Source organism: Octodon degus, unplaced genomic scaffold (genome assembly GCF_000260255.1).
Source record: "Octodon degus isolate 3935 unplaced genomic scaffold, OctDeg1.0 scaffold00202, whole genome shotgun sequence".
Taxonomy (NCBI): Eukaryota; Metazoa; Chordata; class Mammalia; order Rodentia; family Octodontidae; genus Octodon; species Octodon degus.
Window position 1 is genome coordinate 1,409,486 of NW_004524778.1, and position 25,779 is coordinate 1,435,264.

The window sequence follows — 25,779 nt, forward strand, 5'->3', positions numbered from 1 at the left end:
AGAAAGAAAGAAAGAAAGAAAGAAAGAAAGAAAGAAAGAAAGAAAGAAAGAAAGAAAGAAAGAAAGAAAGAAAAGAAAGAAGCAGGCAGAAATATGATGCTTCGCTTAAGCACATCAGCACACTGACATAAAGTGAGGAGGTCCAATTCTAAGCGTTATGTATGTGTACCACCATGAACACAAAACACAGTGATGGTGCTCTTCATATAGAAAAGGCTTATACATGGCTATATCCCTAATGTTTTCCACATCATTTTGTCACCATGTGTGGTATAATATATGGCAACTTGAAAAATAGCATCAATGGAGCGCAATTCATGAAACTATAAGAAAATAAACCATTGAAAGAAGAGCCTCTGAAATAAAATGCATTAACCAGTGTTACTCTTCTACTGCCATGTTCTGGAATTTTGTTGTGTATTCTCTTTAAAATGAAATTTAAATAAAAGCAATGTTAAGAAGGATTTTTTTTTGGCTGCCTCTGGGTGCCTTAAGGGCAGGTCAGGAAAGCATGAGAGTCTGGGAAGTGAATCACAATATTCTAAGCCTGACTGCCTTTGCTTAGACAGGTGAAAGTTTGTATAATATAAATAAAATTTTCATTACCTTTCATAAAATTATACATCTAAGAAGAAAATACTGATTATAGTAGATAATTAATTGCAAGCCATCATTGATCTTAATAGATATACAAGAAAATATCTGATGTGGTACTATACAGCATAGTAACAATATTCAGAAAATATTATAAAGTAAATTTAAATTAAGAGGTAAGATTTCTCATTATTAATATTAATAAATAAAACTTACACTTTACTAACGCAACACTGTTCTCATAGTTTGTGCATATGAGTACAAATAGTGTATTTGCTCCTGAGTTTTCACAGTTTTGGCATGGCGTGTCTGGATTTATGAGTGTTGCATAGAAAAATCTGTAAGGGTCAGAGTTGTACCACAACAAAGATCAAATATCAAATGTTAAATTTGGATTGCATCATAGATTTTGGTTATATGACAGTGCTTTGTTTTTTTCTAATAAAAATGCAGTTTCTCTGTGTGTGTGAAATCTGGGCAAATAAAAGAATGTTGTATTGCATATGTAGGTGAACCAAGTCCTCCATCCATACATGGACAGCCAAGCAGTGGAAAGAGTTTTAAACTCAGCATCACCAAACAAGATGATGGAGGAGCCCCAATTTTGGAATACATCGTGAAATACAGGAGTGTACGTATCTTGTTTATTTTGATTTTGTATCAATTTTTCAAATAGCATTGTGAGTTGCACTGAGTTCATATAGAGGCCAGGAATGAATGTAGATTCAGTAACAACAAATCAATTTTCTATTCATCAATTTCAATTGCGACTATTTTCCTTTGCTAATGTAAACATATGACATTAATATGTCTCAGATTTCATCTTGTAATTTCTTGCTGAGAAATACAACTGATCAACATTTCAGAAAAGACATACGACTTTCCCTCATTTTCACACAAATTTTGTAAGATTATTCTACTTTTCAGTTCTGCTTGATTTCTGTAATATCAAGCTAAGCCCTCTTGACCTTTGTACTTGTTTGGGTAGAATTATTAGTAAATCACACTTTAGAAGAGGTTAGTGTAAGCAAGTACTAAGACTCTTTTTCTTAATATTTAACAAGGAATATCCATAGTGAACTTTAGGAACAAGGAACTGTTTTCTTCAACTTTAATACCGCTCTCTATGAAGAGAGTTCAGACAGTTAGTGGCCACATATCCGGATAGGTGAGGGGAAGAGAGATGACCACCAGTTGTATGACAATGAAGAAAGTTCCACATGGACTTTTCTTCCTCAAGCTAAAAATATCTTAAAGACCACTGAGAGTCATTTCTCCTAAAAGTGTTTCATAAGTAACATTCACTAGTTGCATATGGTATAAAATATATTAAAAATAGAGCTTCTTAATCATAGGTGGATAAATTTTCAATATTTTCATACAATCCATGCTTTTTAAAATTCCAACATTACTACTTCTAAATTCAAACTTCTGGGTTTTGAGGAATAATGAAAAGGAAATTTGATTTTGAGTTGCATGCTTCAATAATTAATTTTAGATATAATTTGAATCTTCTCGATTTAATATTAATGTTCTTTTCAAAGATAACTCTTCCTCCAGGTTTTGTGCTCTGGCGAGCAGCTCTGTGTCTCTGTGTGGCTTGCTGCCTGGCTTCATGCTGCTATCCCAAGAGAGCCCTGAAGGGCTCCATGCGCTCTTTGGAGCTGAGACTGTCCTGTAACTTGGTCAGGTCTCTCGGCCATTGTCATTTGCTCCTCTGCGGCTCTAAGGAAGGCAGAGAAGCAATTCCATAGAATTGCTTCCATTCTGCATAGAATTCATGGCAAAATACCTTGGTTTTCATTAACTGTCAGTAAGGATCTTCATTAAATTCCCATAAAGCAGATGTCATGACTAGTTGTGACGCTGTCTCAGATTTTATGTGTATGTTTTTTACTTAAAATTAAAAACACTATAGGATAAAAAAAAATGACGACATACTTAAATTTTTCTAATGAGCTGATACTAGAAATAAGAAAACTATACGCTGTGCAACCAAATGTACAACCATATTTATTATTCTATGTTACAGCTGCTTTTCATCTTTTTTATTAGTGAAATTGATTAACAAATCATGAATAATTTGGGAGTATTGTCATTCTCTTATCTTCTTGCATTTCCAGTTTTTCAAAAAGATAGTAGAGAAACTGCACATAGAATGCTTTACTCAAACCATTTAATACAAGTTAATGTTACACATGTGCTTAAAATTCTTATTTCTGAAAAATGGTCAGTGTTATTTTATATAAATTTTGATCGTAAAGTTGATATTGGCTGTTTATTTGTTAAAGTGTACATTTGGATTCCAGGAAACAAGGTCAAATTGTATTAAAAGAACATATAGTTCTGGAACTCAGTAAGTTTATTTGTGAAATATTCTTATTTAAGGACAAATCCCAGAAATGGAATAAAACTTGTTTTTCTTTATATTCTTTTATTCTTAGTACATTGGCTTTATTCTGATAAAGATTATCTTGGTTCCTATGTGACTTTATAGTCACATTCAGGAAGAGAAGATATTTGAAAAAACTAAAAGAATAGTGAGCTATTCGACTGAATCTTTTCTCAACATAGGAAAACAATGTATGACATCTTACCAACAACATTAAAGTTATTTCTTTTCAGAAATCAATGGACTTCCTCAAGTAAAGGAGGTTAATGAGACAATTAGCTAATAATTACTTGCCTTGGATTGTTGTTGAAATTATTTTATCATTTTAATGAGTGTAGGCACTTTTGAAAAGCACACTGTTGGAATCACGGGAGCGCCAATAGTAAGGAGTATAGTTCTACTACTCAAAGCAGAATATCGCCATCGCTCCTTCTCACTCAGGACACGGCTAGGACAGTAGACCCAGCTAATGTTGAAAACAAAAACGTTCCCTGTGTAACCCAGTACCAGTTTAGATTCATTGCATTCACAAAGTAATGTCATTTGAGTCATTCATGGATATATACATGTATTCACATATACATTCATATTCATATGTATTTATAATTAACCTATAGTTCAGCTTTAAAAATAAACTTTTTAGCCATTGATTTCATATTTTCATTCCTTTGAATGTGGAAAATATGACTTAAAATTGAAAAATGATGTGTGAATTTAATATGGAAACAAATAATGAAGTAGTTAATAGTTATGAAATTAGTAAGCATAGGGAGTCAATTCTTTATAATGGTTCAATAACTTTTACCTTTTAACATAACTTACATGGCTCCATTTTAGGTTAAAATTTGAACAAAAATGAATTTTATCTCTAGTATACTTATTTACTGTGTGTGTGTGCTTGCGCGCGCTCGCACGCGCGTGTGTGTGTGTGTGTGTGTGTGTGTGTCGAGGTCTCACTCTACTTCAGGCTGGTCTTAAACTCACTGGGTAGTCCAGGATGGACTTGAATGCCTGCTGATCCTCCTGTCTCAGCCTCCCAAGTGCTGGGATCACCATGACTTGCTACTACATTTCTGTCTTTTGTTATCCTTCTTTATTCCTCCCAATGTGAAGCTTACAGTCTTTGCCATTTTTTACAATTTAAGCAAGAGTTACTTTTCCCCTTGCAATAAAAGTATGTGTTTTTCCCTCCCCAGTTATGCTTCATGTCTGTCTCTGTATTCAGCAGCAATTCCCAGGCATTTCTAGCTCCGTGAGTACCAGATGACTTGCTGGAGTCACTTGCTGCAACCGTACCTATACCTGGCTGCTATTCAATCTCCCTGTTACTTGTCTCAGCAGCACAAATAGCATTTTAACAATGAGCACTTCTTTAATAATACGAGTTTGGATATCTCCAACAATTTGGGGGGGGGGGAATACACCTTTTCATGTCACAAGAAAGATACTTTTCACTGTTAAGGAAACACCTTTATTTTATAAAATATAATGTAAAACAGCTTTTCTTACATTTTCCAAGAGTAAACTGAAGCAGTAAATTTTGATGAATTTGTGGTGACATAAAGCACATAACAGGAGTAGGACTTTATAATTTAAACACACCTTGTAGCAAAATTTGCTGTTGGAGATTATACCACGTGACCTCTGGAATATAATCCTGACTTTCCTGAGATGCTCGGGTTCTGTGAGTCCAGTTACCTCTCCTGCCAGTCTTTCTGCTTGCCGTATCACGTCAGAGTCTGGAACTCTTCACTGCAGTATTCCTTTGTTCCTATTTTCCCCTTCCTCTGCCACCTGTTTCATCCATCCAGATCCACGCTCTGAAGGTGCAATTGGAAATACTGCAGTTAAATACATAGTTACATTTATGTCAACCAAAATAGACTGGCAGGGAATAATTTCACTCGTGTTTTACTTTGGCATGTTTAAACACATGCTTTCTCAAGGGCATTTGTCACTAAGAGGTTTTAGGGTCCTTTACTTTGACAGTCTGCGTGTGCTTTCAGGTGGTAACATTCTCGGGAGGGTTCTTTATCTTCAGTACTCTGTATAATTCCAACCCCTTTATTCACTTTTAAAAGTGCATAAATTCTACAGTGGAGTGAAGTGTAATTAAATAATTTGAAAAATGACTTAGGAATTCATGATGCTTATTTATTCCTTTATTTATTTAGATATTTTTCAGTCCCAGATATCAAACTTGGCACCTTGTGCTTGCCAAGCAGGTGCTGGTGCAACTGAGTTATCTCCCCAGCCCCTACGAGGAATTTTTAAACAGATAACCTCTATGAAAAAAAGTGATAAAAGTGTGGAAAATAAGTAATACCTCAATCCTAATATCTTCACTAGATTTCTTCTCTTAGCCAACTGTTCAGCTCTACTACACATACAGGCATGTGTTTTATTCTGAGAATAATATCAACTAAGGCATTATATTCTATATGTGCTGTGATTTCTAGTTGATAATGAACCAAAACATTTCATTTTAAGATCACAAGGAAAAGAGAAGACAGAAATAGCACATAACTTCCTGAAGCCAGGAAGCACATTATCTTACGCTACCTGTAATGATAAACATGCTTTCGTTCAGTCATCTATGAAGAAGACAGAATTTGTTAGATCAGAACTGGAGTAATAAAAAGCAAGCCACCAGCAGACGAAAGTGCCTGTTTAGGCAAGCACAGGGTCTGGGGTTTGATCCCTGGTACCACATGATGTGCAAGTCCCGTCCCAGAGCCGGCTGAGCCAGCCACAGAGTCTGGGTATAATCTCAATGCTGGACAGGCTGAAAAACAGGAGGATCACTACAAATACCAACAGTGTAGTGAGAGCCTGCAACAACCAAACACATTAAATAAATAAATAAATAAATAAATAACACAAATAAAAATGAGTAAGTTGTCTATGGATCATTCTTGAGAATTAACTTCTCCAGAAATAGAACTATAAGTTTAAATTATTTGTCTGTGAATTATGAAAAATGATGAGTGTATCAATCTAATAGAGTGAAGAAACAAAAATTAATTTCAAGAATTGAACATTTTACTATTTCTACTTAGTAATGTAATGTCAACAAAACTCTTTATAATGTAATAAATATCATTTGCATGTTTTGTTGTCCTTTGCACAATCTTTAATCTAATTGGAGGTTGCTGTGGGATCATAAATATCACTTTGCACTGGATTGCTACTGAATTTTTGGAACTGAGAAAGGCTGACCAAAATTGACAGCTTAAACTCAATTGTGAGAAAGATTCTTTACACAGTAACAGTAATAATTATAGAATATGTTTTAAAATCTTAGTAGTACTTCTGCAGTCAAATGGAGATGAGAAATTTGCATAATTTCTGAACGGGAATAGAAAAAACAAAACAGCATTGAAAACATTACTAAGATTATAAATTAATACAAATGAACTTTGGTGGTTGAGAGAATTTATTTTATAGTCAGAAGATTTTGGTGTGCACATTAAAATATATGTAGAATCATTTTTTTATTTCGAAATACTTGTGGAAGGTAGATAGCGTTAGGTATTAACTACTATGAAATAGTTTAGTGATGTTTTCGTGTGAAAAAAAGATTGAGTTTTATTCATCTTTATTCTGACAGTATAAAGTAGACTACTGGTTGTCTAAATGAACAAAAGCAGCAATGAGCTACTTAATCAATTTTATTTAATTATGAAGAACCTTTAATTATTAAATTTGAGATATAAAGAACACAAGAAAGGAAAAAGTGGATTAAAATTAAGTGTGAAGGGGCTTGAGAGATGACTCAGTGGAGTAAGTGCTTCCCTGGCAAGTGCAATTGCCTGAGTTCAATCCCCCGGTTCCGCAAAATAAATAAATAAATAAATAAATAAATAATAATAACAATAATACAAAATAAAATACAATTAAGTGTGAAGATTATGGTTTGTACTCTGCCAGTGTTTATGGATATGTCAGAGGTGATGACAAAGAAAAATTAGAGCTACTTTCTCTCAGTAAAATGTGAGTGGAGAGGCTCCACAAATATTATTTAAAGTTCATCTTAGGAAATTTGTCTCAGCATCAGAACATGGGACAAAGGCAATTTGAGTCAGTTCTGATAATGAAAGCAGAGATTGTAATTTAGAAATTTTCTGCTAAACCTTAGATGTTTCCTAATCTCAGGGGAATATATTTTATTTTGTATTCAAAGACAAAAACACATGAGTATGCATACATAGGACATAAATTATCCAGTTTGCTAAATTCTCTTTTTTGTATTCGGAGTAGTAAAGAGACATCTGGAGCTTTCTGGACCCTTCCATAAGATCATGAGGTGGGTTTGTTTTTTTAAGGGTACTGAGAATCAAACTCAGGACCTTGCACTTGCCTTGCAATTGCTGTGCTGCCGAGATAGGTCCATGGTCATATGAGATCATGCAAATAGTGGTTGTTTGACTCCTGATATAAGGAAATATAGAAACCTCCAAATTGTTGCATAGTCACACAAAATATGAAAGCAGGTTACACAAGAATCACAACCTAAACCACTTCTTGAGTAAGAACTTACTATTTATATTGTCCTTTAATTTTGCAACTATTTGGGTTTTATTTAACATTTTGATTCCATGAAACCTTGGAAGGGGAGTTAATAGACTATTACTTGTTATGGATAAAACATCAGATAGGCCACCAAAAATGAAAAATATGAATATTTCCTCCTTGGTTGTGATACACCCTTGTCTAGAGGATAGGAAATACTTGATAATGTGTAGATATCATGACTTTAGAATCACCATTAGGAATTGTCTTTAAAATTGTTTCATAGTCCTGATATTTTGTGACAAAAGTATTGTTTAATAGAAATTAAGGCATGTGAAAATGCCCACAATTTCAGTAGCTGTCCTTCAACATTTAATTGGCTTATTACTAATAGTCCTATTCAGCAAATCATCTCATTAAGTTACCTAGGGGAACATTTTGCAAGCAGTTATCTTAAATCGGTCCCTAGGCATTTAAATTCTGTAAATTAGACACTCTGCAGATGCATAATTGAGATTCCCATGCCTAGGGGAGTTTTTGGTAACACCCACTTTAATTTTTTCTATTCTCTAGATATAGTAATTAGGGTATTAAAATACCTTCTTATCTAATGTTGAATGGAAGATGAAATTGATTTATATTGGGAAAATATTAGAACTCCCTTTGGTTTCTTGCAACATTAGTCTAAATTTGCATGTTAAGAGCTTCAACAGTTAAGAGTTAAATGATTGTTAATTCAGAAAAGAATACCCATATGAATTGTGTTTGTCAAGTTTTCCTTCAAATGCTTCATGCTCAGAATTGGTATTCTGGAAGACTACAATTTTCACATATAATGTGAAGTTCCCTGAAATGAAATTTTTTAGAGGTTTACTTGAAGGACTTGAATTTTATTCATTTTCTAAGAATGCGTTTTATTCAGAGGTATTTTATATTTCAGTTACTGGCTTATTTTTGGCTTGAAATCAGTATCTCCACTCAGATCCAAAGCTAAATCCAACCACTTGAATATCCAAAAATTAATCATAGCAAACACTTCATAGTCACCCAGAATGTATGAATTAGTGGAGTAATGCCAGGACCAAAGACAGATGCATGTTTTTATCACCTTGCATGGCACTTGCTTTTAATACAACTATAGACAACTTTGAACTGGTTTGAAATAATTCTCATACAGCATAATTTTTAAGTCTTTTAATGGTTAAGCATTTCTTGGGTTTTTAAATTGTTGTGTGCTTAAGTTTGTATATACAGCTCTGTGAAAGTTCTGCATTGTTATATATGTAATATGTATCACCTATGTTAGGTAAAATGAGTGGCGCTAAAGTGTGTTATATCTAGTAAGAGCAATATTATTTCCCTGGGAGAGCTGCCCATTTCTCCTCTAATTCTCTTGGTATTGGAAGAACTCATCCCCTTCTGTGTTGGTTTATAAAAGCAAATTGAGGGTACTGCATGTGTCTCGTAAACGGTTGTTTTCATAGTTTCTAGAAAAATCTCATCACTCAATAAAGATGAAAAATATGAATAGATGGAGAAAGAGGGTATTGGGAAGTTGTGTCTCTAATTCAGCCATCCTAAGCATTATCCAAGCATGTCTTACTTTGATTCTTAACTTTATTATTCATTTAGACCCTTAGACTAGTAATAGCTTCTCTTGGCAGGTTTCCCATACTCATTCCAATATGCCACTTATGATTTGAAATCCAAGTGAGAAATAGGCCATTTTGAAAAATGCTTCTACATCTAAGTTTCAATATAAATTAATAAATATAAAAATTGTAAAAATATAAGACAATTTATATGACAAGTTAGATGTCCATTTAGAGCCCTAATCTCATCAGAGGTGTTTCTATCTTAAATTTTATAAGAAATAGACCATTTTATTCATATGAAAGATCTATATTATCAAAAAAGACAATTAAAAATACCATATTATCAGAGTCATATATTCTTTTTCTTCAGATGGATTGCATATTTACAGTATACCAGTTTAATACAATTTGCAGAAGAGGATAAATTCTTAGCTATTTAGTATATGTTCAGCAAACAGGTCACCCTCCATATTTGAGGAAATATTGTAAAAATGTGGCTGAACATAAGATAATATTAAACAAATCTTTCTATCTTTTCCTATAACCACAGTCAACTGATTTATTTCTACTTCCTGGGAAGTAAGATTTGAAATTGCAGTTACAGATTATTAGACATAAGACTTTTGGGAAAAAATGCTTGCTTTCCATATGGTTATTATGGAAATATTTTTTCTTAGTCATGGATATTGTTTTGATTTTGATTCCTAAGGCCCCAGGAAACATGATTTACTCGTTACCTTATAGTGTAATCAGACAGTCTAACAGAAGAAGCTGTTGCTGTTATTTCTATAATAGACAAGAAGGGAACAAGAAGGATAAGAATTCCATTTTAATGCAGTTAACATATGGTATACTCTATTGTTCCCATGTTTATTGATATTTTCATTCATAAAATTATACTAATTTATTTTTCTGTCCTAATGTGGCAATAATGCCATTTTTTTCAAATAGCAATACTAGCATTTCATGGTTCAAACTAATCCAATAGCATTTAAATTACAATGCTTAGGGGTTGGATTACACTTAAATTTTCCCATGGCATTTTTCCTTATATGGTATTTCATTATTATTATTATTATTATTATTATTATTATTATTGTGTGTGTGTGTGTTGTTTTGCTTTATCTATTTTAGGGAAGGGCCTACAAAGAGTGTTAAGGGTCTTACTACTAGATCTGACTCTTAGTGATCAGTCTGCTTACAACCTCCCAAGAGCTGGGATTACAGGCACATGCCACCACGCCCAGTCTCAGTCACCCTGTCAGCACACTCCTGGGGTGGGGCCCGCACAACAGGCCTGAGGATCTAACCCCCAACTCTTACGCCTGCTTGCAGGTGCTTTAATCTGCTGAGCTATTTGGCTGGCCCTTAGTATTTCATTATGAATCAAAATATTGTAGTAAAGGGTGGGGGCCAGGGAGATAACTCATGGGAATAAGCAGTTGCCTGGCAAGTGCAAGGTCCTGGGTTCAATTCTTGGTTCCACAAAAAAAAATTAAAAAATATGTATATATAGTAGTAAATAGTATAAGTGATAACAAAAGTGTACATTAACAGTCCTATTTCAATTTCCATACAGGTTTTCTCCTTCAACAAACTTTAGTATGTCTCAGGCAATTATTTTAATGGATATATTAACCTTATTTAATGCATTATATTTCATTTTTCTGCTAATATTCTTAGTAATAATAAACAGTGTGAGCAAATCCAAGACTGTGATCGATATAACAAAAAAATACAGTAATGAAAACAGCCAATAAACTAGTGAAAGATGAAAGGGTGTGGAAACATTGCTCTGGATAATTCATGTAGACATTTCATCTTATAGTCAAATGTTAAGAATAAAACCAACTTCGTTGATGCTACTAACTTATTTAACCATGTGAATATGAGAAGTGATATTAATGAAGCTATTTGTTTCACTCCCAAATAAATTATATTTTTAAAAATTACAAATATAATGTATTAACGTTTACAATATATGTTTGTATCAATTCTACAGAAAGATAAAGAAGATCAGTGGCTGGAGAAAAAAGTGCAGGGAAATAAAGACCACATTATCTTGGAGCATCTGCAGTGGACAATGGGATACGAAGTCCAGATCACAGCTGCCAACCGATTAGGGTATTCTGAACCAACAGTTTATGAATTCAGCATGCCACCAAAGCCCAACATTATTAAAGGTAAGCAAAGATCAAAGTTACATGCTTCCCGGACATAAGTATTGTGTAATCTTCTTGTAATGGCTTTGGCTTTTCTGTTATAAATGAAAATATAAGTTTTTAAACTAAGTGTAAACTCTAGATTTCAATTATGAATATTATGGCATATCATACTCAAGTGCTCCTAATGGTTCTTGACACGGGATGTTTTGTGATACTGCTTTCATAGTTTTAGCCACAGAAGTGATAAAAGAAGGATTAGCAGAGAGACTGAATGGAAGGTGAGAATGAATGCTAATATTCAGGATGAAACCTTCTGTTGAGACCAGAGGAAATCTTTGCAAATAAAATAACTTCCCCATCAAGAACAAGCAGGTTGATGTGTGACTCTGATTAGATCTTGTCAGAGATGATGGGGACCGAACAATGGGATTGATTTCAGAAATATAAAATCAGACAGAGAGTGAAGTGGCATAAGACCCTGTCTGGCAAGTGTAAGGTCCTGAGTTCAATCCTTGGTACTGAAAAAAAAAAAAAAAAAGATACATAGCTGTAATTTTAAGTAGATGTATATCCTAGAAGAAAATTCTAAATCTATTTAAACAACAAACTAGCAGTTTGTTCTTTTGGTAGGTAAATAGTACTTACATGGCCTATTACTGATATTTTAGGGATAATATCAACATGAATGCTCTCTTAAAATATTTTTGGATAGTACATAGTATAGATACAGAGGTAAAGAAGAGAAAGCATGTGTATACTGATACAAAATAATATTTAATATTGTTAATTTTGATGTCAGTTACATACTAATGTTAGCTTCTACTAAATGTGTCCCTTAAGTATTACCTTCAGTACTTAAATTTTATAGGCATGTGTCCTTTACATAAACATGAAAGAAGTGAGAATACCCAATTAATTCATAAAGCCAATGTTTGTTTATTATAATAGACTATCACTATCATTACATAATACTTTTGAAACTAGAAAAGAGCTAACATTTATCATTTTAATCATGTCATTTAACCCTCTTGTAATTTCAAATTGATTCTAATCTCATTTACTATGAATTTCTTAAATCAGTATTTAAAAATTGAAATTTAAAAGTAATTAACTTTATCACTTTGTCGTGCTAATATTATTAGTTAATGTTATGAATTGTAATTTTGACTATAATTTCAAATTGAGGAGTTAAGCTCTGGCAGAAATAATATGGATATCTTACATTCTTTTCAATTTGCCATGTCCACATGCATTTTTATATCACTTTTTTTCTCAATTATGTGTTAAATAAGGAACAACTAATCATTTTACCAAGGTGGGCTTAAATTACCCACTCAAACTCGGTGCTACTTCAAGTCCTGTGGCAAATCTGACCCTCACAAGAGGGGAGAGCAATGAAGGAACAAGGCTGAGAGCACTATCCTCAATCAACTACTTGTCTTGTGAGCTTGAAAGATCAATAATTTCCTCTATGATTTTATTATGGTTGTAATAGTTATATCCTGTGAAGATAACAACATAGTACAAAAATAACTAGCAAACTGAATTACAGTATGTAAAACAGAACTGAGAACTGCATTCCATTCTTCTAAATCTTTAATGCAATTCATATATTTGGAGCAAATCATGAATTTGTGTTACTAGATATTAAACTACTGTTACATGGAAAGAGTGAGCCCTAAGATTCTATAGTACAGACGAATGATTATAGTCTCCAACACTTTTTCATAGGTTGAATATTCCCACAACGAAGAAAAGATGAATGTTTCAGAGGTGGAAATGCTAATTACCTTGACTTGATTATCACTCTGTACTACACATATATGTACATATATTATGTCAATGAAAACAAAAAATAATATTAATATAGTAAAGAAATCATTATAATTACAATTTATATGCAAAGCATAGTGTCACAAATTAGGTGTTAGGCATGTTATTTAATGTTATGCACAAAATTCCCTGGGATTTCTATAAGAAATTATTGAAAACAAAAGCCAAGCCCTGCATGGCAGCATATAATTGTAATTCCAATATCTGAGGGAGCTGAGGAAAAAATATTGCAAACTTGAGTCTATTTTGGGCTACTTTGTGACTTAGCAACACATTGTGCCTCCCCCCCAAAAAAAAAATAGAAGCAAGTGTGGATGCAGCTCAGTGTGAAGGCTCCAAGTTCAATACCCAGTACTGAAAAGAAAAAAAAAAAAAAAGAAAATAGACAAAGAAAACAAAAGCCAATGAAAGGTATAAAAATATATAAAAATACAGATATGTATACACTTAAGAAAGTGATGCTCATTTTAAAAGAATGATTTTAGAAGATTAAATGTTTTAATGAATTCAGTGCTACTTTAATCTATGAAAAATATGTTTAGAAATCTGAGGTCACACACATAAGTTAAAGCAATTAAATGCACCATCATCTATCATTTTATTTGTCCCCACACATTTAAAATATCAATGATGTTACCTATAAATGAGATGCGGTGTGTTTGTTATGTTTTGCTTGCATATAAATCATAGCAAAACATGCTGTGATGCGTTCACTCTAAACTATTATATTTATCTTCAGGTTGGTTCAATTACTGAATGAGAACTTATAGGCGAGACCTAGAAGACTAATGTAGAAAATTATGGCTTAGTTTTTTTCTGGCTCAGCTAATTTAAAATAAATATGTTTATTCTTTCAAGGAGTATTTTCTGAAATCTTACTTTGTGAAAGAACTGAGATGAGGGCAAAGGATTAATGCACAAAAAGCACTGAAAAAGAAAGTCCCAAACAAAGACAACTGCACAATCTGACGAGGAAGGCTGACATGCAGCAGCAGCCGTAACAACAACCCAGGGTGATCCCAACAGTGGGATGCGCTCACGCAGTCTGCACCCATGAAACCATTTGACAAAAAACTTAATTCACGGGATACTGTTAGGATTGCAAATGGTTTCCTTTCAAAAGTAGTTTTCCCAAGGAAGGAAACTCCCAGGAATTGAGCTACAAGGAAGTGCTAAAGAAAAGGTCTCTGAGGCAAGCAAGTTTTAATCTCTTTTAAGACTCAGAAAAAGTATACCTAGAACAGAATCTGGGATTGTGTGTCTGGGGATCAGGTAAGAGAGGGAGCTGCAACCCAGACTTTCTTAAAGCTGTTACTGATCACAAAGCAAGGCAGAACTATGTTTAAGTTACGTGAAGTTATAGACATTACAGATCTGTCTACGTGACTGTTACGAGTGATGGGTGCTAAGACTTGGAAATACAGAGAGCGAATATCCCAGCTGCATTATTAATGTAGTCCAAAACTGTCTCTATATTAAAGTGGACCTGTAGGTAATTAGTTTGCCTTCCTGAGCAAGGGGGGCATTGCTGGTGTCATTTTTCATTGCGAAGAAGTCTGTAGGAAGAGCAAAGTTTGGAGAATGAGGCAAAAGCATAGTAGTTGTCTGCGATGTGTTCATCTTGGAAAGTCAGTTGTTGGTTTGATGCATGATTACAGAGATGAGAAAGTACACATGGCTCCCAAAAATGCACTGTCAACTGTGAGTCTTAACAGGAAAAAGATATTTGAAGCGTGGTGAGGATAAATCTACCTGACAAAGGAGACCTGAGCTCTAGGTAGAGAAGCTGCTCTCTGTGAGAGAGCTATTCCACAGCGTGATCAGGGTGACTAGCGCAGTGCAGAAATTCCAGAGTGCTTTTGACTTGCTTACTGGGAACGTCAAGTGAATGTCAAGGAAGTTTTACATGAAGAAGAAAGCACAGTGGTTCTCCAGAGAAAATAAGGTGCTATAATTCATGGGGAAACATAGTACAGCATCCTGGAAGTTAAGAGAGGGTCAGGTTTCAAGAAAGAAAGGTGTCAGGCGGCAAGTGCTGCTGAGAGCAACGGAACATAAAAAGAATGTGATTGTGCATATTGCATATGCCATGCAGCTTTGTCAAAATAGTTTAGGGAGAAATAAGAGAATTGTGATGAAAATTTTAGAAAAAAACCCCAGAAGGTATAAGATATTCATTTACGTAATGCTTTGAAAAGATTTTCTGTGATGATGAGCAGAGAAATGAAGTTCAGCCTTTGAAACAGTTTCATGCCAAGGTTTAGGATGTGTTTCACAGCTATTGTAGTAGGCTGCTCTCTTCATAGGCGAACGTACAGCAAAGCCATCTCAGAAATCAGATTGTCCTTAGCCTCTCAAATCTATGCAGGTGACAGTGATCCAGTGTAACCTATTCCAAAAGGAGAAACATAAAGCTGTCTATAAAAGTCACAACATATTTTCTGCATTATTGACTCCACTATTGCAGGGTTACCTATAAAGCTTCATCACAAATATGAAGGTTTCTTCAATTTAAATATAGGTTTTTTGAGGCAATTTTAAAATTGAGGAATCTGCTGCCTTTATACCCCTAGGAAATACTGAGACATAAACTTCCAATATATGGAAAAGTATCTTGATGTACTTTTCATATATGTTATCGGGTTTTAAGCAACAGAAAATTTCAAATTCACATCCGAAATGTGCTATCTATAGAAAGCTATCAGATTCTAAGTATTTTTAAGTTAGAGAAGATAATGAAGTTTAAAATCTAATTCACTTTATGTCAATTTTGCATAATGTATATAGACTAAATAAATTTAAAGATTATTTTTAATTAAAAATAATTGTGTGGGGCTGATGAGATGGCTCAGTGATCTAAAGCACCTACAAAGCACAGGGACCGCGGTTCAATCCCCCAGCACCACATGCCAGCCAGCACCACCCCCTGGTGGGCTGAGCTGGCCACACAAACACACACACACACACAGACACACACACACACACACACACATACACATATAAATAAATAAAAAATAATAATAATTGTGTATAGGGCTGGCCAAAGAGCTCAGTGGGTTAAAGAAATTGCAAGCAGGTACAGAGCATGGGGTTTGATCCCTAGGCCTGCCGTGCCACCCCCGCCCCCAAGGTATGCTGAGATGGCAATTAAGACTGGTTGTGGCAGCATGCACCTGTAATCCCAGCTTGCGGGTGGCTGTAAACAGGAGCCTCACTACATTCCCATCCAGTAGTGAGACTGTGGACATCCTGTAGACACTTCCTCCCCACCCCCCCCAAAAAAAAACCTGTGCGTTCACACAGTATTTCATTTTTTACCTGTTTGTAAACAGTATTCTGAATACAAAGTACATTTATTTCACTGAACCACTAGTCTAAAAAAAATCTGCTCAGCTCATATTCATAGCCAATATGTTGCACTGAAACTGATTTTTCCTGAGTGTGTGTCTTAGCGAATACCACATTTTCAAATGATCTATGTTTCTGAAGTTTGAAATAATTTTACATTTTAGTTATTAAACATGTTTAATTTAAAATGCTTGTCTACTCGAGTTCAAGGAAAAAGAGCGTAGGGAACCAATGTTACCTTTCAGAATATTCATACAGTCTGGTTTCATCTGGTATTTTGTAAATAATTAGAATATTTATAAAATAATGGCTAAAGGTTATTTTAAATATGATCACAAAATTATCTATAGAATTAGAGCTGCCAAAATAATATCTATATATTCATTTATAGGTCTAGAGACTTAAAAAATAATAAATGGCTAGACCAGGGAGATGATTCACTGAACCAAGCACCTGCTTAGGCAAGCTCAGGGACCACAAAGCATGCCAGTCTCACCCCTGAGGTACGCTGAACCCCAGAGTCTGGACATCATGGTTCACGCCTGTAATCCCAGCACTGGGGGAGGCTGTAAACAGGAGGATCACTGTAAGTCCAAGCTGTGTAGTGAGACCCTGCAACAATCAAATGCATTACTAGTACTACTACTAATAATAATAAGTTGCTTTATTCATGTTAAAATACAACATTTTATAGAATTCTCAATGATAAATTTGCTTTGAAAAAGATGTCCTGCTATTTCTCGTTGTTCACAATATTCATGTTATTTTTTTGTTTAACCAAAGAAAGACTGCAGTACTTTTCATTAATTACTTCTGGTTTTTTTTTTTTTTTTGTTACTATAAATTTAGAACATACGCTATTTTGTCTATCAGTAGAATTTAGGGTGAACAGTTCTGTTGGAGATTGTTAACATCAGATGGTACAATAATTTTTCTGTCTGGAAAATTTTCATACATATGTAAGTGTTCTTTGACTTGATAAATGAGAATTATGTGAAGCACAAGAAGAGATTAATTGATTGCTTTTCCTGTAGTTCAAAGTAACAATGAGCTTTTGTATCTGGGTGATTCAATATAATAAGAAAAAAAAGCATTCAAAGCATAACAAATTAAACATTTTTCTAGGATAAAATTTACATTTTTCAAAACAAAGAAATTCTAAAATGGTAGACTTGAGCTCCAGCTAAAGTTGCATAATTTCATTTTAAGCCTAGTCTGGAAATCTTGTCAAATAGAAATACTATCATATGAATGTTGATGCTATCTTATTGAGTATAGCACTTATATATATGCATGTCTGGAAATTATTTTTATGGTTTTTGGTTTTCTAATTTTTTTCTTAAGAGCCACAGCGTCATGAGGGTCAGCTGAATTAATGATCCTGACTTTGTTTCTGCAAATATTCACCAAGCACATGTGTATTTTTCACTTATATTTCTTGGTAATTCATACAATACTGAAAATGCAACTGCTTTTATTAAATATTTGTTCCTGAGTATTTTGGTTAAAAATACTATAAAACATTATTGACTATGGGATGAACTTTTATTTAAGATAGCACTGTGAATTTTTCAGCACAGCAGTAAATATTTTCCCTTATGAAATTTATTTTAAAGTCACAAATGTAAGATGTTTACATTTTTTAAATCGAGGTCACAGCTAATGTGTCCCCAGACTCATGTTAATATCATTGCTATTGAGAGCTGGGTTTTCAAAATGTATCATGTATTTAGAAGTATATTGGACACAATTTTAATCATTCTTTGTCTTGTATCTTAGTAACTTTTTCTAGGTGATAATTACTGTCTGTTTAAATAACTCATTAATTATTTTCTCTTTTTTTTTCTTTCTTACTGTCACACTTTTTCTTTATTTTCCTTTGTAACTTAACTCTCTTTTCCTTAATTATTTTATTCTTGTTCTGTCTTCCAAACCATTTTCATCATGCAGATGATAAGTGCTGTGAAGCGAATAAAGGTGAAAACGGAAGCCAGTCGTGGCAGCTGCTCGCTGCTAGGTTTTCTGTCATTCTAGCCATTAGTCTGTCTTGCACCTTGTAATGTTGTTATTTCATATATTTCCTTTTATTCCCTGCAAAGTACAACATACATAGTAATAAGAAGACTAATCTAAAATTACAATCAAAGATATTCTAACTTCCCACCAGTTATGCATGTTTGCTAACCCGTAAACAATTTAGCCTTTTCCTCTTCCCCAATTTGTCACCATTTTATGGGGGCAGATTGTCAGGAAAATTGTAGAAGAAAATTGTAGTCTGTATGTTGTGGTTTGATACTAGTTGATTAAATAATGCGGTTCATTTTAAAGATCCCTTTAGTTTTTAAAATTCACCGCTTGAGATATCATGTCACTTGTACTTAAAACTTAAACATTGGCTACATTTAGGTATTTCTATCATATGACCATTTTGCAAATATAATTCAATATCCATTGATTTAGATCCTATGCTTCATAATTTGTCAAGTGTAATTGTGAAACAATTTTATTACTTGTGTATTACTTTTAAGTGTAAATGTCCAACTTCATGAATATTTCCCATATGCTATAGCGTCTACCATTTACTTAAAAAAGTATATTATCCTATTGTAACAGATACATATTTCTGTTGTTCTGCCTATTTTCTGTTTATTGACATAAATTTCTGACAAAATTATGAGAAATTTATACCTTTACGTTTAAACAATGGTTAATTTATAATTACATGAAAATGTCTATCAGTAATTAGCCAGAGTAAATAGAATAAATCTGACATATTTAATAAGTTTTACTTGATCAGATGGATTTAGTTTCTGTTTTCAGCTGGCCTGATGTCTTGCAGTTTTACTGATAAGTGAATTTTATGTGGACTCCTGAGAGTTAATGTCTAAGAACCAGAATTAAAAAGCAAATATTAGCACCTAAATTTTCAGAGCATAGCACTGTATTGGGAAGGAGATGCTCCAAGATTCCACTTGTCAAAGGAAACTCAATTTGAAGAACTACATGAAGAATGAGTTATAGTTTTTCAGTTATTTTAAAATGAAAAAAATGTTTGTGATTTTTACTTGCAACCATCTCTTAATAAGCAGTATTTACTTAATCAGAAAAATTAGCACAATTGCATAAATTAAGCATATTTTATTGGTAAATCAAATGACTGGGTTTAATTTCTGAGGTATACTCATCAGAATATTTTTTGTTCTTATTCTTTTTACACAAACACTATGTATATGCTTTAAATATCAATGGAATTATTTTATGTGAATTCTAAGGCTAGATGTTCATTTGGTAATTGGTTCACTTTTAATTCATCCTTTCAAAATTCTTTGCTTTTTACTGCTGTTCTTTCTTGTGACCAACCAAGCAAGGCTGTAAATTGTAGAAATAATCTTAGCAACTCATGAAACTCTAAGAAATTTCTGGGAAAAGAGTTTTGCTTTTTTAATTTAAATTCACTGAAACCTTAGCCAATCTTCTATTAGTAAACTAAATATAATTGTGTACTTCATTGTTTTATATTTGAGAATGGAGAAGACACATTTATTTCTGATACACACAAGTTCTGGGAAAGGATTTCTAGAATTACATCTGTGAATGGATTTTGGCATTATAATTTGGCAGTACTATTTTAGTTAGTGAGATACAAATATTTGCATGCAAAAATCGTGCAGGACTCATTTTGATTTAGTGACACATTCTTTTCAGATAATGAAATGTACATTTAGTAAATCAACAAAAAATGAGTTATTTTAAAATCTTATACTGTGTAACTCAAGGTCACCAGCAGTAATACAAAGAATACCCAAATCAGGAACACACAAAAAGAGAATATATCATTTAGACACTTTGGAAAAGAATCTGACGATAAAATTACATTATACAAGTAAAATTATTACATTTAAGGATTTGTAGACTTAGAATTTTTGAACAAGTCACCATAAATCAAATTTTTAATCCAAAATCTGTAAGAAACTTTAAACTTGGACAAATTTGTGATTTTTTAAAAAATATTGTTCCACTCATAGTTGCATAAATTCATTTTAAAATAGTCTCACATATCATTAAAAATAGAATTTGTATATTTTTAAGAAATGCAGAACCACAACACTGCAGTGAATCTTCTGCACTTCAATCAAGCAGACCTGAGAAGTTTTATATTGATTTTTCAAAAAAAATATTAATTATACATGTGTTGTTGGATTATCTCTTCTATTACATGACCTTTACTGTGTTATATCTCATGCTATATTTTTGGTTAAATAGTACATGAATATCTGTCTAAGTAAAGGTGATTCCTGGTAAATAAGGCATAAAAGTACAAATATAGTTTAAGTATGGCCCACATATTCCTAATGATTCTTTCATCCAATGATTAAATAAGACAGTGTGTAAACATGTGCAAATGTGAACTTGGGTAGCCATAAGAGTGTTGAGTTGTTTCATAATCAGAAATACCTATTGATGTTTAACTTCCACGTGTATAATATCTTCTTATTATTAAGCATTAAGCATTATTATTAAGCATTTTCAAATTTTGCTTTGCTTTATTATGACGATTACAGAGCTATATCTATGAATGAACACATAGTTTTGATAAACTATGTGAAATATCAGCTATATTTTAAGTGATTTTGACACACTTTCTTTCTTCTCATCCTGACATTTCCTACACTATAACCTTCCCTTTACTGTTCAGTTTTACTTTTTTTCTAACCAACTCAAAAGTGTATACATTTTTCAAAAACAAATTTTATGAGAGAGTGCCGAATCCTGAACACTAGACCACCAGGAAGTGTCAAAACAAATTTTAGAAGTACGATCCTTCAGATATGTTAGAGAGTGCCCATACAAGAGAATTGGAATATATACCTCATCCTCATGAAGCTGCTTCTCAGATGAAGAAACTCTAGATAAATTGCCAATTTGGATCCTTTCTCTCCCACCCCTTTTGATAATGAAGATTAAGTGTGATTACATAAATTCTATACTCAACATCTATTCCATATCATTATATGCAAGTTGCATAGACAAGGCTGAAATATTTAGTGGCTTAATCCATTCTCCCTTATTTTTTAACCATTCATAATGTAGCTAAAGTTTTCCATGCCCATTCTCCATGACCAGCTCAGTGCGCCCAGGGGCGGGATCCAACCCTGGTCCCTGCGCTTGCCTAAGCAGGTTCTTAATCTGCTAAGCTATCTTGCCAGCACTAAGTAGCTAAAGTTTTGAAAAAAATTAAAGATATAAGTATTAATTTTTAACATTGGCTTCACCATTTATGTTTAATTTCAGTTTTTATATAGATATAACAAATTCATACATAAAATAATTTCAAATAAATAATTTTTAAAATATCCAATATTTTGACTTAAACTCAGAACTAAAATTTCATTTCTGTACAACCCTGCACAAATTACACAGTTTGAGCTAATTAGGAAATTATCATAAATTTTACTGCTTATATAAAATGGCATGCATTAGCCTCTACTTAAATAAAATGTGAAATACAACAAACTCTACAGTAATTTCAATGAGGTATAGTCGGATTTAGAATTATTTATTTGTATTCTGAATGATATAGTGCTCTAACAAATTTAGACATGGAATTTTTTAACTGGATCATCTGTTTAAAAAATGTTACAACTGTTAATGATACATTTTGTGTCAAATAAGTATGGCATTGACTAAATTAGACATTGTTTATAATTTGCTTGTGTTATGATTTTACCCAATTAAAAATGGTAAGGATAAAAGAGAAGTAACTAAATATGTACCTTTATGCATTTCATTGAAGTTCGTATCTCTAAGGTTTAATGTAATCTCCTTTAACTTGAATAAGTTCACAAAACACTAACTTTTTCACTTTTAAACTTTTCTTTCTTCCTACTTTCCTTCAATTTTCTCTTTTCTCTTCTTGGTCTAATCTTCTTTCTTCTCTCATTCTGACCATGAATAAATAGGATTTATTTCCTATACCCTTTCATCTTAAATGTTTTTCTTTTTAAAATATAAAACCTGAGCTCGAAAGTTGTATATAAGTGCCATAAATGTCATAAAACATTTCCTAAATTGAATACATTAAATTGGTAACTCAAGTTTGCATATAGTACATAAATATCCAACAAATAGCCCTCAGAATGATTACAATATAAATTAAAAGTCAGTTGTCATTCCATTTCCATATCAGTTGAATACTACTTATTCATTAATACTCAACAGTTAAATTTACATTTTTAAGGGCTGGCCAAATAGCACAACGGATTAAAGCACCTGCTTAGGCAGATGCAGGAGCTGAAGTGCTGAGATGGTGACTGAGACTGGGCATGGTGGCACGCGCCTGTAATCCCAGCTCTTGGGAGGCTGTAAACAGGAGGATCACTAGGAGTCTGAGCTATGTAGTGACAGCCTGTATGGAATACATAAAAAAAATATGAAAGATTTATTTAGAGGAATCACACAGTAACTTGCCATACTCCATGAATATTAATTTTGAAGACAAACATATCTGTTAGTGTTACCAAAAACATAATAGCTATAGCACCAACTTTCTATTATTTGATAAAAGTGAGCAAAGACAATAGCTACAGAATACAAAACATGTATACGTAGAAATGATCTGCAAGTTCCCCTGACATGGTCTGAATGGCATCTGATGTCCTTTGTTCATAGACTTTTATTTTAGGTACTGTGTAAAGATGTATTAGTCCAAGTAGAATTAAATTTCAAATGTAAACTAATTTATTGTCGATTGTATGGAATCTAGGTATGTTGCAATATTTTTTAATATATGTGTATTTTACATTTAAATTCATGTATCCTTTACGTGAAGGTACATATTGTGAAGATTGCATAAAATTAAAGCAGAGCATACTTAAAAAATAATTATACTAGATTTACTTTTATTTTATATATGTACTAAATAGCTACTATGAAAATCAACTGGCTAAATTTATCCAATTAAAATTGTTTTAAATAATACATATATGTATATATCTCGAGCTAATTTCAAGAATAGTTTTGGCTCATAATTTACATTGATTTTCTGTATAATGCCTCTGTTTTAAAGTGAATACTTTGATTATTTTAATTGCATTTGTTTTCATGACAGATTATTTTATTGAAAAATATGTACATGTTATAAGTGTATTGTCTTTGGTATCATCCCTTATTTAAAACATCCAGCATAATATCCAGCACTACGTGTAATTGTATGCATGTGTTCATAATATATTAAATGTCATTTTATTTTATGTACCTCTGTGTCTCCATTGTTGTAATAAAGAAAACTGACGAAAAGTTGTTATCTGTGTTTTCTTTATTACTGGTACAGCCCCTTCTGTCCTCGTTCTGTGTTTTCATTTCTAACTCAGTGAAATACAATATCTCAATAATTATTTCATTTGGACCTTGTAATACATACATTACTGTTGATTGACTTATTTCAATTTTAGATTACTAAAATACCATCTGCAGACTCATTAAAATAATTACCTTATAAATGACTTTATTTATTTGTTTATTTATTTATTTTGGCAGAACCAGGGATTAAACTTAGGCCCTTGCCAGGGAAAAGCTTATTCCACTGAACCATATCCCTGACCCTATAAAATGACTTTAAAAGAATGCCAGAATGTATTCATATAGTCAATGAATACTGGAGTATTCTTTTCTTTTTGCAGAACCAGGCATTGAACTCAGGCCCTTGCGCTTTCCAGGCAAGCGCTTATTCTACTGAGCCATCTTCCCAGCTCCAGGAGTATTCTTTTTTTTTTTTTTTTTTTTTTTTTTTGCGGAACCTGGGATTGAACTCAGGCCTTTGCGCTCGCCAGGGAAGTGCTTATTCCATTGAGCCATCTCCCCGGCCCCCTCCAGGAGTATTCTTAAAAAATGTAATCACTACTATGAGAAAAAAATAATAATAAAATGATGTTTTAATGAAACACAGGGACATAGTTAATAATTGCAGTAACTGAATGATTGTTGAGTAATTTCACTACTAACAAAAGTTTATAGAAACAATTAAGTGCCTGGAGTGATCTTACTCTAATTTCTTTGGTTCATGCATTACAAAAATTTATTTCAGTTTCTTTACTATCAGAATATAATTGTAGAAAAATCATTAAGGTTCCCTGCTCATTTCCTGCTAAGTTATGAAAATATAATGACTTTGAAATTTTATGAGTAGCAACAGTTATTACAAAATATGGCCAGCTCCTATTTTCACCTAGCTATACCAGACACTGAAAATGTCTTAGGAACAATAATTTATCAAAAATAAATGGTATTCCTCTCACATATTAAGTGAGAATAGTGAGGATAAGAAAAGTAGAATAATTTACATTTTACAAGTTATAACTTGAGCCTGTTTTGAACAATATGTTTTAAGTCTACTGAATTTGGATTCTAATCACTACTATTCACTAAGGAAATTATTCAATTAGTTTTTCTGACATAAACACGAATATAAAAGTAATTTTTGTTTTTCACAACCTTGATAAACCCAATAGCATTTATTGCTAGATATAGATGTAGATTAATACAGAAATTACAGCAGAAACAATATTTAAGATGTAAATATTTTAAAGTATACCTCATCCACTTTGCTCCAAAACAGCCCACTCCAAATATTCTCTCATTAGGCATATATATGCATATATGTAAACCACTTGTTAAATATATACATATACATTTTAAAATTAAATGTTAACATTAGATTTATTTTGTAGTACACATAGTTTTTTGATAATGCAATAATTGCAGAAATTAGTAAACTAGATAAATGGTTGTTTTTATTATTCTTATTTATATTTTTCCTCATACTCTTTTATTTCTATTTTTATTTTTCATGAATTTAGGATAGGGTGTACAGGGTGTATAGGGCCTCACTACATAGATCGGACTCATGGTGATTCTCCTGTTTTCAGCCTCCCAAGCGCTGGGATTATAGGCGCCCGCCACCGCACCTACTTTCAATTGCCCTTTCAGTGTGCTCCCGGGGGTGGGGCCGGCATGGCATACCAGGGATAGAATCCTGGCCACTGCATCTGTGTAAGCAGGTGCTTTAATCCACTGAGCTCTTTGGCTGGCCCCTCATACTCTTTTGGAAAAGAAGATAACAAAGAGAGATTGACTTCACAACTGTTGAACATTTTGTAGTTATCCTCATGATACTATATATTATACTTATTACTTTCAATATATTTTGTTTGGGGATATTTGTAAAGACAGTAATTTGAAGAAATTTATAAATATTCTAACCAAATCAACAAACTGAGAATTAGGGAAGTCAGTCACTGACATCAGTGAAAAACTTGAAGCCTGTTTTCTTTTTTCTTTTCTT

General features: G+C 32.9%; 1 protein-coding gene across 1 annotated transcript in view; it reads left to right on the plus strand.

The window, feature by feature from the left end:
• Ncam2 (neural cell adhesion molecule 2) overlaps window positions 1–25,779 on the plus strand; it is a 559,908-nt gene that overhangs the window by 504,235 nt on the left and 29,894 nt on the right. Inside the window, exons 14-15 of the mRNA XM_023704723.1 lie at window positions 1,104–1,225; window positions 11,096–11,276. Of these exons, the coding sequence (XP_023560491.1) occupies window positions 1,104–1,225; window positions 11,096–11,276 (303 nt within the window). The remainder of the gene's footprint in view (window positions 1–1,103; window positions 1,226–11,095; window positions 11,277–25,779) is intronic.